Source organism: Chelonoidis abingdonii, chromosome 9, assembly GCF_003597395.2.
Source record: "Chelonoidis abingdonii isolate Lonesome George chromosome 9, CheloAbing_2.0, whole genome shotgun sequence".
Lineage (NCBI taxonomy): Eukaryota > Metazoa > Chordata > Testudines > Testudinidae > Chelonoidis > Chelonoidis abingdonii.
The window spans coordinates 55,819,380-55,833,624 of record NC_133777.1 but is presented as its reverse complement, the minus strand read 5'-3'; the positions used below and the strand labels follow the sequence as shown (position 1 = coordinate 55,833,624).

Sequence of the window (14,245 nt, the reverse complement as noted above, 5' to 3'; positions counted from 1 at the left end):
CCACCCTTATCCAACGCCCCTGTTCCCCATCCCCTGACTGCCCCCCAGGATCTCCCACCCCTTATCCAACCCCCTGGCCCCAGCCCCCTTAACATGCCACTCAGAGCAGCATGTCTGGCAACTGTGCTGCCTGGCCAGAGCTAGACACACTGCTGCTCTGCTCGGCAGGAGCATGCAGCTCTGCTGCTCAGAGGTCTGGCTGCGTGGCTGTGGAGGAGGGGCTGGGAGCTCAAGGGCCGGGCAGGGCGGCACCGCAGGCCGTAGTTTGCCCTCCTCTGGAAGAGTGATATATATAGGCCACTACAGAAAGACTGTTGGTAATAGGAGCATTGTGGTGTTATGGATCAGTTCACATTGCACTCCCCATCAGTACTGGGCAGGGAAGCTAATTATCCAACCAGCGGATCAAATTCAGAGATGGATCCTGGTCATGTGCCACCTGAGGCGTGTTGCACATATGCTAAGAAGATAGGAGCATTAATTCTAAGCACCGCAGTCATTATGCTTTGTAACGTTAGCCTGAAGCCCTAAATGCCTCTGAACCCAAGATAATTTATTTTATAGATTCTGGAAAATCCAGCAATTGCTTTAGGCATGTTCATTTGCTCTGCATCTGCTGCTAATCCAAAGACATTGTGAATTACTATGTCTATAAATACCTTTTGATTTGAATAGCAACTTGTAGGATAGCTTTCTCACATTACCAGTCATATCCTTTAGATCCATGACAGTATGTTTCAGCCCTGTATGCGTGGGTAATGCTAACTGCAGGCTAACACACTATTTATTATACACTTTCTGTACAGATCACCGGTACAGCTCAGCAAGTGACTGAATCCAGTTTGGGTGAGAGAAACACGACAGCCGGCTTTAGCACACAAGGTGATTTTATTGTTTGTTTATTTTGGGAACAGGCAGTTGTCACTAAGGCCATGTTTATCCTATGGGTGCTACAGTGGCACAGCTACATTGCTGCAGCTATACAGACATAGGGCCTAGCGTGAGAGAAGGAGTTTATCCATCCATGTGTGCAAGCCATCTCCCTGAGTGGCAGTAGCTAGGTCGATGGAATTCTTCCCTCAGTCTAGTCATGTCTACACTGGAGGTTAGGTTGACTTAACTATGTCATTCAGGAGTGTGAATTTTTCACACCCTTGAGCATGTAGCTATGTCAACCTAACTTATTGGTCATAATAAGAAACACTTTTGTCCCAATCACTCACTACTTTCCTTCTTCACAAACTGATATTGCTAGAATGGTAAAACAGGCACAGAAGAAAGCCAGTTTTCTTCTCCAAAGCTGTCTCCAAAGCTCTGTGGAGGAGAGCTTACTTTAATTGGAAGCTTTCCTGAGGCTTTTAGTTGTCTTTAAAGCGCCATGCATTCCTGTGGCACTCTATAAATAATATTAATAAACAATTGTGGCTGCCTTTGGACAGGTACACTCACATCGCTCTTCCCTACTGCTGCTCCAGAAGACCAGGAATGAACCTGAGCTCTTTTTTCTGAAGGCAGATCTCTTGAATAGGGATCCTGAGCAGCAGCAGCAGCAGCACAGGGCCTGCTCATTCTTTTAACCAAGTTGATCAGGACAGCCTTTCTGTAACAAGTCTGATTGACATTGAGAGGTATTCACCTCTAGGTCAATGTCATAAATTCAGCTCAATGACCAGAACATGTTACTACCTGATGGCTGTTCAGTGATGTATATGAAATGAGGTGATGGTCTCAGTCTAATCCCCAGCAGATAGGTGTCCATATCATAGCCAACATTAACACCCTGTAGGTATTACCTCTTGGCACCGTTGCTGACAATCTCAGAAGAGAAGCTAAAGTTTTAACAGGTCTGAGGACTGAATTATCTTCTGTTATCTTCCAAAATAGCGTCAGAGTATGCTGACACATCAGTGTTGGGAATCGGGTACTTCCCATGATGTGTCTGTTTTGTGGATAACTAGAAGGCTTCAGTCTCCAGAGTGGTCAATTCCTCACTTTTCACTAGCACTAAATAGTCTTAAAAAAACAAACCAACCATTTGACATCTTTGTGCAGTGAAGTGTGATGTTGACAATTCAAGGTGACCAGTTTTTATTATTAAGGAGGGGATGTTTACAAAGAGTTTTCTTATATACTCATAGCAGATATTTAATTTGTTTTATCAAAACTGAATTTATTGGGTCACTTTGATGAGCAGAATGTGTCTCCTTTCTGCTTTGTATTGAAATAATATGTGATGCTGTAGATGAGTTAAGAATCAGTGATTCAGTCATAAACATTTTATAGCTCTGTGCATATGTATTTATTATGTAGACATTTTAAAAATGCATACTCTTTCTTTGACACGATGGGGGATGTAAAAGTATATGTGCATCTTTTAAAAATGTAACTCTGTTACATTTTTATTAAATGTTGGTATTACTAACATGACAGAATACATACAGTGAATATAAATCCAACATTTTCATGTATATTCTCATTTCAAAAGAGTTTCTGCCTCCAACCACAGGAATGTATTCCTTTACATACTGAGAAAGAGACAAGGTGGGTGAGGTGATATCTTTTATTGGACCAGCTGCTGTTGGTGAGAGAGAGAAGCTTTTGAGCTTACACAAAGCTCTCCTTCAGGAACTCTGTGTCAGCTTGAAAACTGTTCTCTCTCACCAAGAGAAGCTGGTCACATAAAAGATATTACCTTACCCACCTTGTCTCTCTAAAATCCTGTGACCAACAGAGCTACAACACTGCATACATTTTGCTTAAGTATATTATGCATTAACATGCTATGTCTGTGTCTACACTAGGTTCCCCCAATGCCTGCCCTTACAAAAATGTCCCAAAATAACCTTGCCACTGTTGTGAGTACCATGGTAAAGCACTCATTGTGCAGCTAGACCTGCTCTGAGCAGGGTTAAATGATGATGGTAGTCAAGATGATGTTGACCAGCCTCTACTACAGCTTCCTCTGTTGGTTCCACTAGGGGAACTGCAGCAGTGGAGAGTAGCAATCATGAGAAAGTGTAAATAAGGCCCTTAAGTCAGGCTAACCAATGGGTCCAAACAGCTCCAGCCAGGATACAGAGTGGGAGTGTCTGTTTGGAAGGTTTATACTATCTGATTGTTTCTGAATATCAATAAATCCAAATCCTGGAAAAGAGGTTCCATGGTGAGTTTGGATACTACTTCAAGGTCTGTGCTCTGAGGATGGGATACAGATTTAACCCATTCACGCATCTGTCTTAATATTCTAAAGATTTCAAATCATGACAGTGTGATATGTTACAAAGATTCATCTTAACTACCCAAGTAAGAAGCTTTTGGGAGATTCTGGTATATTTAACAAACATGCTATTTAAAAATGTCTAAATAAGTATTTACATCACCAAACTTAAGTTTCAGTGTACCTAATGCACTTTGAGCAGTAAATAATATGCATTTTAACATGTCTAAATAGATATTTACATAATTGACTAATGTGTCCTTTGGCAAACTTAAGTTGCCTGGCAAATGTGAGTTTATTTCCCACATGCCCTGAGGAAAATACTAGGTCTCACTTAGCAATTTTGAGTGGGGATGAAAAGTCTTTCATAAAATCTAGCCTTTTGGATATTTGACGACATATGCAGTAATGGCTCCGTCTCCATATCTTTGGGGTGCCAGAGTAAGCTCCCAAAATACCACAGCTCCCTTTTGAAGTTTACAATATTTCCTGCAGGCCAGGAATACAGCACTAAGAGGCTTTTTGTCATTTCTGCTAGCCAGACCCCAGGTGCAGAGGCACTTTACCAAACATTTGTAAACCTGCTAACAGATCCTATTGTTCCATCCCTCAACACAAATGTGAGAACCTGTTTACCTTACCAACATTGCTGGTAACAGCTATTACATGAAAGGGGGCAATCTGAGATTGCTGAGCTGAATGGAACAATTTATTTTAAGTGATGTATATTCTGTATATAATTGGGGATGACACCTCATCAGTTCTAGTCCACTATAGAAAAGTAATTGATTGTATTCTGAAGTTGGGCAAAAAAGAACGTATAGGCCAGGATGTAGGTGTGGTTCTTTATTCTCTTAGAAAATCTTTTCTGGCAACAAAGAGGAGGAAAAATACAGCTTTACGTAACACACACACATTTTCTTCTATATATAAATGTGTGAGTATCTTGGAAGAAGAGATAAAAATCTCAGCTTCTAATACAAAGGGCGTCCACAGTGATGTATATCTGAGAGAATGTTGAGCTTTCATCTGCCATGTAGAGACAAAGAAATCTCTGATACGCTATACATTTTGTATGCTAGAGATGGTACAAGGGTGGATTCTTTTTCGAGAATCTCTTTGATGTGTATTTGAGACATGTGATGCCTGGTTACAAGGTGTTAGATACAAAACTAGCTTTGATAATACTTGTAGGTATAAAACTTTGATAAATGCCTTGGTTACTGAGTGTCTGTGTAAAGTGTTATTGTTCCTACCACACACAATCCTTACAGCATTAAAAGAAATGTTTATCAAATAAACCAAAGGCAGGACTTCAGCCCACTCTAACTGTAGTGGGAGAATATACTTTGGTATGAGCTTTATCAGTGAAAGAAAATAGATGAGAATAGCTCAAAGCATTTTGCTTAAAAGAGACTAAAAGCAGGAGGATGACTTCAGTCTTTACTATCTGGCATTTTGTCATTTAAAATATTTTAATATATTGGTTTAAATCCATTAGTTGAACCATTAGATCATCATCTCTTTAGGACAAGGACTTTCTTCATGTTTTGTCTTGTACAGCACTGGCACATAGCTGGCTTAAAAACAGAATGTATACTAATAATGATATAGACGACTGCAATATGATAATACTCCAAATGCCTTGTTTTTCAGTGTCTGTTGACAGTACCTCTCTTATGGTCTCTGAGGTTGCTGATATTCCAGATCATAGCTACTCTTCAGAGGATCTTTATTCTCTGGAAGTTCAGGGGTCTCTTCATTCCACAGACTTTTCTCCATACAATACAATCCACAAAGGCGCCACAAACAGGAGCTGCACCAGTTTGGATCACAGCATTTGCTCTGGGTTTCACAGGACTAACTCACAATGTTCCCCTGATGAGGATGGCAGTTCCTGCAGCAGAGCCTCTGTGGACAGGTCTCGAGGCCAGGACTATGAGAACTATGTTCATGGCAGAGCCTCAGACTGCTCCTCAGAAAATTTCAGCCCATCAGAAAGAGAATCACAGAGCTCTGTTAGAGAAAACAAAACCACACCACCCTTGAAACAAGTGAAAATATGTTTTGGGGTCTTTAACCAGCCTGCTGCTGTACACACTCAGCCCTCTCCCTGTTCTGTGCCTGCAAGTACTTCATCACGCTATGGCTGCCCCGAGAGAACTGTCCAGCAGCATTGCATTAGAAAATACGGCATTCCAAACATAGTCCGATCTACTAGTGACCCTGTATCATGTTCATCCAGCATGGAAGGTAAGTGTGGGCCACTAAGGCAATGTAGTATGGAACAAATCAAGCACAGTTGATTTATCCTGCAGCTAGTATTGTTGGAAATTATATCAAGTTTTGCAGCATGATTTACACGTGTAGAATTTAGTTTCTTGTACATTTCCCATGTTTAAAAGTTATAGGCAGAGGAATGTGGAAAAAAATGTACAAGTGTGAAATTAATAATTGCTGATCTTCATTGTATTGACCTTTCTCCACTGAGTCAAAACCCTACACCTTGGGAAGCGTATGAAGACCAGGTGCTTCTGCTAGTCTGCCACTGTCACACTGAACACCAAGACTAAAGAGTTACGTGGAAGCTGGGGTACCATTCAGGAAAGGGGAGTGACCAAGCAGACATACTTGTAGTGCAACAGGCCTGGCTTCTGGTTTTCCTCCCTGAGGTGGCACTGTCTTTGATAGGATCAGCAAGCAATACACTATTAGTACTGTCTCTAGAGGCAGCAGGTCCAGCATGACTGTGTAGTGACAAGATGGTGGGTCATTTTCAGAAGGATGGGGATGAGAATAACAAGGTGGTAGCGTCTGGTTTCCTGCAGCAGTCTCTTCTGCTATAAAACCCCCCCTCAGCCATGGAGGGAGAGAAAGGGAGAGGTCTTGCTTAGCAGCTGCCAACTTTTCATGAAAAATCAGTTTATGACTGTAAAAGAGAAAGTATGTTACAGTAGAATAACTTGACTAAATGATAGCAGAGATGATATAACAGTCTATAACTATTGAAAAGGGATCGACATCACAAAAGGAAGTAAATTGTTCTGGGATGTTCGAAGGAGTAAAGCGGAGAAATAGACGGAAAGTAAAAGGAAGAAAAGTTGTCCTACCAGTGATAGCAGTTGGACTGTTGAATAATTTTCCAAGGGAACTGGGGAAGAGTCATTGCTTTGCTAATTAAAAGCAGAAGCAGACAAAACATGAGAAGAAAATAGTATGTAGAATAACCCTGCACCGGCAGAATGATTGGACTAGGCCAGGGGTAGGCAACCTATGGCACGTGTGCCGAAGGCGGCACGTGAGCTGATTTTCAGTGGCACTCACACTGCCAGGTCCTGGCCACTGGTCTGGGGGGCTCTGCATTTTAATTTAAATGAAGCTTCTTAAACATTTTAAAAACCTTATTTAGTTTACATACAACAATAGTTTAGTTATATATTATAGACGTATAGAAAGAGACCTTCTAAAAACATTAAAATGTATTACTGGCATGCGAAACCTTAAATTAGAGTGAATAAATGAAGACTGGGCACACCACTTCTGAAAGGTTGCCGAACCCTGGGCTAGGCGATCTACTAGGACTTTTGCATCTTTAATTTCTGTGATTCTGTGAATTTCAGAGACATTAACATGCAGTTCTGTGAGCTCCCTAGAACAGTGAGTTAATGCACTGGCATTTTAAATCTAGAAACCTGGCTTCAAATTGTCACCCAGGAAATGTGTATCCTTAATCTAAAAATAGTATATGTTGGATTTCTTATATGTGAATGTTATTGTAATGATGCGTATCTGGTACGAAGCAGTTGTGTGGGTTAAAACTAGAGATATGGGAACTCAATTCGTTTAATTTCCCACCCACTTAACTTCATGCATTGGAAAGTTGTTCTGCTTCGCAGAGACTGTCAATAAAGTGGCAGAGAAAGATCTAAAGACAACACCAGTATGCACCTGTATGTAATGTATAGGAAGTTTACTTGTGCTGATCTAGCTGGTGGGAGATTCTTTCCTCACCAAATTGTTTGTTCTTTAAAATTAAATCCCTTTGGAGAAATGGAGGAGTTTAAGTGAAAAGAAAGAGAACTTTGCAAATTCAACCATTTTGTAAACTTCATAAACAGTTGGAGAGATTCAGAAAATCTCCAGATCCATGGAGTTCCTCAACCCTAGTCATCACATCTGCTTGCTTTTCTCCCTGCTAGAGGGAAGAGGCTGTTGAACATTATTTGGAAATTACATAAATATTACAAGAAGTATTTCCAATGACATGTAGCAGCTGTTTGTATCAGCCCCTTCAGCTTCATCTTTCCTAAGGTGCTTTCTCTTGTGACAAACAGCTGAAGTTGCTTATCTTTGGCTATCTCTGCCTAAGCATTTGATCTGGATACTTCAGGGATGGGCTATGAAGTTGTAGAGTTTAACATGGAATGTTTAGATGCTGCAAACTGCAGTCTGGTAATTGCTTTAGGCTGTACATTGTTCATTCAGTGGAAAAACTTCTGTGCAGCAGTGAAGCCTGAGGCACAGTGGAATTGGGGTAGTTTCAGCGCAGGAGAGGCAGAAGATCTGCAGCCCATTCAAGGGGGTCCACACTCCTGGGCACACCACCATGCACTGGGGCATGGGAACAAGGTGAGAGTGGCCAGGTAAGGAGTGGGGATGCTCCTTGCAGAATGGGGATGCTCCTTGCAGAATGGGGGAACAGCATTCAGCATGATTGCTGCAGTATCTGGCACAGAACTCAAGTGATGTTCCATGCCTGGGAAGGAGGATTCTATTTCCCATCTACCCATGCAACTTCTTTGCGCCAAGTCCAGCTAGGTGGGATTATTGCAGTGAGGTGGATTCAGTCCACTGAGAAGGGCCCCAATGGCTCTGTATTTTTTGAATTTGTTGGCAGAAGTAGGAAGAAAGCCTTTTGACGTTAAAACACACAGAGGTCCCTGCTTTCCATAGAGGAGAAAAGTAAGGGAAAGGAAAGGGAACATCAGCATCCCGATCACAAGTCAGACCAAACAAATGTTCTCCAGAGGAAAGCAAAGATACAGGAAATTGACACATCCACTCTCCTTTGTGCTTGTTTCTACTTCCGCGCAGGGAGGGAGCCGTGCCTGAGGCTAGGGTAGATGTGACCGTGCAGAAATGGAACTGGGTTCCACAGAATTTGAGGACAAGAGGTGAGATGCTAGGAACTAGCTGGGCTCCACCCAAAACCCAGAGGAAAAGCTAGTTGTTGAAAGTAATTTACAGTTTAGCTTTCTGTCTTTTTATTATAATTTGTGTTACGGTAGCATCTAGAGGCCTCAGATGAGACTAATCCTGCTAGTGCTGTACAAATATATAGTGAAAAGAGAGTCCCTACCCCAAAAAGATTAGTCTAAAAAGACAAAAGAGAAAGGGTGGGGGAGAGAAATTATTTGTTATCCCCATTGTATAGATGGGGAATTTATGCACAGAAAATAAAGTGATTTGCCCAAGTTTACATCGGTAGATTTGTGGGGGGGGCATCTTTCATGGGGGAAGACCAGGTATGTGTCTCCTGATGGAGAAGTTGTAGGAAAATGTTAATTAGAACTCAGTTTTCACTCCTAGGTGCCACCAATTAACTTCTCTTAGGTGCCTGCCATATTTCCACTATATAAATCCTGATTTTTAGTGATTTATAAATGTAACGCTACACATTGATGTGGAGAGTCTCTGCCAGATTGGATCACGCGTGCTACAGCCATTGTACAGCAATTAGCTTCCAGCATAAAATATTTGAGCAGAATTATTGCACTTGCGCAGTACCTACAGTAACACAACAGCCATTACGCCTAATGTATTAATAATCCAGGAATTAAAGTATTTGCTTCCAAGCAGGTTTAAGACTTTATGGACTTTTGTGTCAATAATCCTCAGATTAATGTGCCCCCAAGTAAGGCTACGTCTTCACTACCGGCCATATTGGCGGGTAGCAATCGATTGCTCGGGGATCGATATATCGCATCTCATCTAGATGCGATATATCGATATCCGAACACGCTTATATTGATTCCGGAACGCCACCAAGCCAAGCGGAGTTGCGGAATCGACAGGGGGAGCCGCGGACGTCGATCCCGTGCCGTGAGGACAGTGAGTAATTCGATCTTAGATACTTTGACTTCAGCTACGTTACTCACGTCGCTGAAGTTGCGTATCTAAGATCGATTTTCCCCTGTAGTGTAGACCAGCCCTAAGACTTGACGTGATAGACTCATTCTGGTCTCTTTGGTCAATAATCCATCCACTTACCTCTTGGTACTGGGAGTCAGATTTCTTGTTTTTTTGTTTGTTTAAAGCAGGAAATCTGTTGATTCAGATACAAGAACATCAAAAATATCTTTGATGTAACAGACTCTCATGGTCAGTAATCGCTGCACATTGTGACTGTGGTAGGTTCACATACAGTCTCAATAAGAAAGGGGTTCTCAATTTTAAAAGTATTTATAAATCAATTGTTTGTATTTTTTTCAATAAGCTATTACCATAACAAAGAAAGACTAAAACAATTAGTGATACTAGTATAAACTGCATCTACGCTGGGAGGATTTGCCACTATCGCTGTGCACGCTAGCCCAGAGTAACCCAATCCATTGTTGGCATTCTCTATAGTGACTAGTGTGGCAGACCACAATGTCTAGTGTTTCATTTTGCTCTATGCCCCAGGTATGTTAAGCACCATGAGTGTAGTAAAGGCTGCCAAGACAAATTCCACTTAAACCCATTGAAATGTCACCTCTTAACTGGAAAGCCATACACTGTCATGTATTGCAGTACCTAGGTACACCAAGGCAAGTTAAGGGCAGAAGCAGCCAGCCCTCTTAATTTCATTATGGCTTTGAGTTTGAGAGACTCAGTGTTCTTTTAGTATTGTTTTTTCCTGGTTTAATTATACACTCTGCCAGGAAGGATTAGACCAGTTTTACATTATCTGCTTTGCCCTGAAGATGCAGAAGAAAAACATCCTCTAATGTACCTATAAGTTCAAAATAGTTTTCAGTGTTGGAAAGAGTAATAAACAGGCTTACCACAAATGGGCAGATTTAATCCTTTTTGACTGTCAGAAGACTGTGGTGGTAATTACTATGTGGCACCATCACATGATCATTGTGCTGGCCTCTCAGGTATCCTCTGGAGCTGTTTGCAGATGCTTTGCTAGCCTGTCGGCAGTTCATTGATGCTTTGGCACCTGAATGATAGGATGGAGCTCAGGAAAAGGTGGCAAGGTATTCTCCAGAATGTGTACATTAACTAAAATTAGTGGTGCATGACACTTGCTCTGCAACAGAATGATTCTGTAACAGAGAATGAAATTGTTAAACGAAACTCCTGCTCCTTTAGACATAGAGGCAAGAGGAATTCATCCTGCTTGTTTCTAGTACATCCTAGATACCTCTGTGGTTAATTGGGTCTCTTGAGGAGTTACAATAGGGACTGTTCCCAAGAGGAGCTGAGTCCTTACTGCACATCACTGATGTCAATTGGCTTTCAAGATTAGGCCTATAACATTAAATATGTGCACCTTTGATAAATATACAACAAAGAGGAAAATGCATCCTCTGGAAACATTTCTTAACAGGTGATAATTTGCCTGCACTCCTACATGTAGCCAACATTAGGAAACAGGATTATTTCAGGCTGCATTAGAAACAGGAGAGGAGTCAATTTCCTAAAATTGTATTATGGTTTTTTTTTTTCCCCATCAATAACTATAACAAGCTACAGACTGAAAAATAAAATCAAGTAATTGGGACTCTTTTCCGCCAAACTCTGTTAACAATAATAATATACACCTCTACCCCATATAACATGAATTTGGATATGACGCGGTAAAGCAGCATCCCGGGGGCGGGGCTGCGCGCTCCGGCGGATCAAAGCAAGTTCGATATAACGCGGTTTCACCTATAACGCGGTAAGATTTTTTGGCTCCCGAGGACAGCGTTATATCGGGGTAGAGGTGTACAAAAATTATGTTCGATATTGGATAACACCATTTTCCATGCACATGATGCCTAGATCCAGACATTATCACTCTTTCTAGTGCTGAGCCTGGGGCCTCTGAACTTTTTTTCTTTTACTCTAGTGCTTCATTACAGTTTCTTCAGTTAAAAGAGATGGTTCCCAAACCATCCCATTCTGGGTCACGGGGCCTTAGGCACATGTACACTTCTCACGGCTCGGTGCAGAGTGAGTCCACCCTATGCTCACCCTGCAGCAGTGGCTCCTGTCCTGCACCTGGGGTTGCACCACCACTTAAGTTTGGCCCTGCTGTCCCTCCATCACCAGTCCACCGTTAGGGTTGCAGTGCCAGGGCGCAGGATATGTATATGTAATGGTGGTTCACAAAAAAGACAATGCAGTTGGTAGGTTGCCTTAGTAAAACATATTGGAAGCACTGAAGTAGGTGTGAGGGCAGAGTTTTGTGACAGATTATAATGCAGCACACCCACATATTTTGGGAAGCAGCCTTCAGGAGAAAATCAGTGAAGACTTGGATCTTTTTATTTCAGCATGGGCTTTTACTCTATTTTCACAGTGGTTTGATGCATTATTCACTTCGGTATAAAATGACTGAGGCCTGCAGCCCAGTCCTAAACTTTTCTTGGTCTGACTAGTTGTCCTGGGAACTTGAGCCTACAGCTGTGTTTATAGCATAGGGGCAGTGGCTTGTATATAATAAATGTTTGTCTGAGCCCAGTCTGTAGTGGAAAAATTTCCCCTAACACAATTAGTATCAATTGGCATTCATGATAGCAATATTAGCAGAAGGGTCAATGAACATGAAGATTTTTAACTATTCACTCTCCCATGTGGTGCCTCTTGGTCCTGGAGAGGAACGTTGCCCTGGCACTCTGTGCTGTACCTTTTCTGGGGGTAAAGGGAGATCTTTTCAAGGAACACCAGTGTGAAGTGTTTCACCAGCAGTCAGTTCCCTTATTAGAAGTCTTTAAAATAACTATTTTTAAATGTTTCCTTTGTTTTATACGTTTGTTCCACTGTGAACCTACTAGGAGTTATAGGTTGTAGGCTGAACATTATAATATTCCCCTGTCAGGATGTTTGATTTGACACCTTTCTTATTCTAGCCTTTTTTTAAAAGATTCATTTCCCCCCCTTTATTTTTAGTTCCCGTTTCTAGTTCTCATGTGGCTGCCTCTGCTTGCCAGGACTCTGTAAGCTGTTTCCCACGCACTGGAAAACAAAGAGAGACAAGGAAAATTGACCTACAATTAAAGCCAAAGGCCTTCAACACAATCTCCAAAGAGCGACCGCACTCTTTAGTAGACCTTAAGGCGTATAAAGACACAAAAATTTTGGTGGCTAAATTTTTGGAACATTCAAACTGTAATCTCCCTCCAGAAGTGCGTCATGTTGTAAACAGCATAAGATCTGTAATCAAATCTGATGAAAGACACATGGAAGAAGCCATCTTCAGTGCCAACATTATAGACCAGGTAGGACCATTATGGTTCTTATAATTATCATGTTAGCACCATTCCCAGCTTGTGTCGTGGGTTGGCTTTAGAATATTAATTTTGTCAAGCAATGACATATTTTGAACTGAACAAGACGTGATTTGAAAGATGGGCTTTACGACTAAACTCCACAGAGCAGGAATTTATACTGATGCTATCCTTGAAGATTTGTAGGGAACTCTCACCTTATTTTTAAGCTTACTCTCTTCTCCCCACCTGTAAGGCAGGGGTGGAAAATGTATTTGAGGACATAGGGTACAAAGGTTTGGAAACTGACTTGGAGCTTTTACTTCTTGAACTACTAATGCTCAGCTGCATTGTGCAGCAGATACATTTGGATAGCAGAAGGGAGGGATGGAGTCTACCAACTACCCAAGAATGGGTAGATGGACAAGTGGTATTTGCATCTGTTCTGAAGGAGAACAGTGCTCACCCGTGCTTCTGGCTAGAAGATGAACACCAGGTTTGGTTATTTTTTAGGAAGCTGTCAAATTCTAATTCTCAGAATTAAGGAACAGGGAATCCCCACACCTTTGACTGAGGAATAAGTTTGGTTCACATGCTTCGAAGAGACCATGAAAACACAAAGCATTGAACAATGCATGAAGCTTATGTGGAAGCAAAAATATCAGCTGTAGAAATGGAGCTCCCTTCTCCCAATGGTTCGGGAGGCTGTCTGAGAGACATGCTACCCTAAATTGCCTGTAAGGTGCATGGCTGGGCAAGTGCTCAGAGAACCTCTGGCCCCGGCCCCAACCTGCTGCGGCCAGGGGAGAAGCATCTCTTCAGGGAGAGAGAGATAGGGGGAGTCCTCTCTCCCTCCCGTAGCTCCTGCATCCCGAGTCCATTGGCCCAGGCTTGCACTTCCAGACGGCATCCTCACCCTCCCACACACACACACACCCCAACTCTCTGCCCCAGCCCTGAGCCCCTCATCCCCAACCCCAGCCCCACATCCTCAACTGGAGCCCTCACACCCCTGCACTCCAACCTCTGTTCCAGCCCTGAGTCCCCTCCCAAACTCTGAATCCCTCGGACCAATCTCCGTATTGGTGCACGTAACAAAATTCATTCCATACATGTGTGGGGAAAATTAGAGGGAACACTGATGCTAGCCCACTACCATAAGATTCTGGGTTGAAAATTGAGGATATATAAATGGGAGCAACCCCATATTGTAGAGATCATTGTCTCTTTCGCATTTTCCTGCTTGTCCACTCTTTTCCTCAGCAGTATGAAAACTTCCTGTGTCTTTAAATATGTGATATAGTGGTCATTAAATAGCATTGTGAGAGAAACTTAAGTGCTGTACAAAGTGTTCACCACTGACCAAGGCCTGATTGTAAGATAATTTGCATTAGCCTTTTGCTTGCTGGCGAATAGAACAAATTGAAATACAAACCTTACTATATCTAGTTACAGCAGTGGAAAAGCAGTAATATCCTGAGATACTTAAGAATTCCACAGTGACCTTACATCGTTAACATTTTTATTACTTTGAAATCATTATCGGTCATTAACTCCCAAAGGTTAG

At 42.0% G+C, this 14,245-nt stretch overlaps 1 protein-coding gene across 1 annotated transcript in view; it reads left to right on the top strand.

Moving 5' to 3' along the window:
* ENTREP2 (endosomal transmembrane epsin interactor 2) overlaps positions 1 to 14,245 on the top strand; it is a 520,309-nt gene that overhangs the window by 503,938 nt on the left and 2,126 nt on the right. Inside the window, exons 6-8 of the mRNA XM_075069089.1 lie at positions 807 to 882; positions 4,874 to 5,470; positions 12,362 to 12,690. Of these exons, the coding sequence (XP_074925190.1) occupies positions 807 to 882; positions 4,874 to 5,470; positions 12,362 to 12,690 (1,002 nt within the window). The remainder of the gene's footprint in view (positions 1 to 806; positions 883 to 4,873; positions 5,471 to 12,361; positions 12,691 to 14,245) is intronic.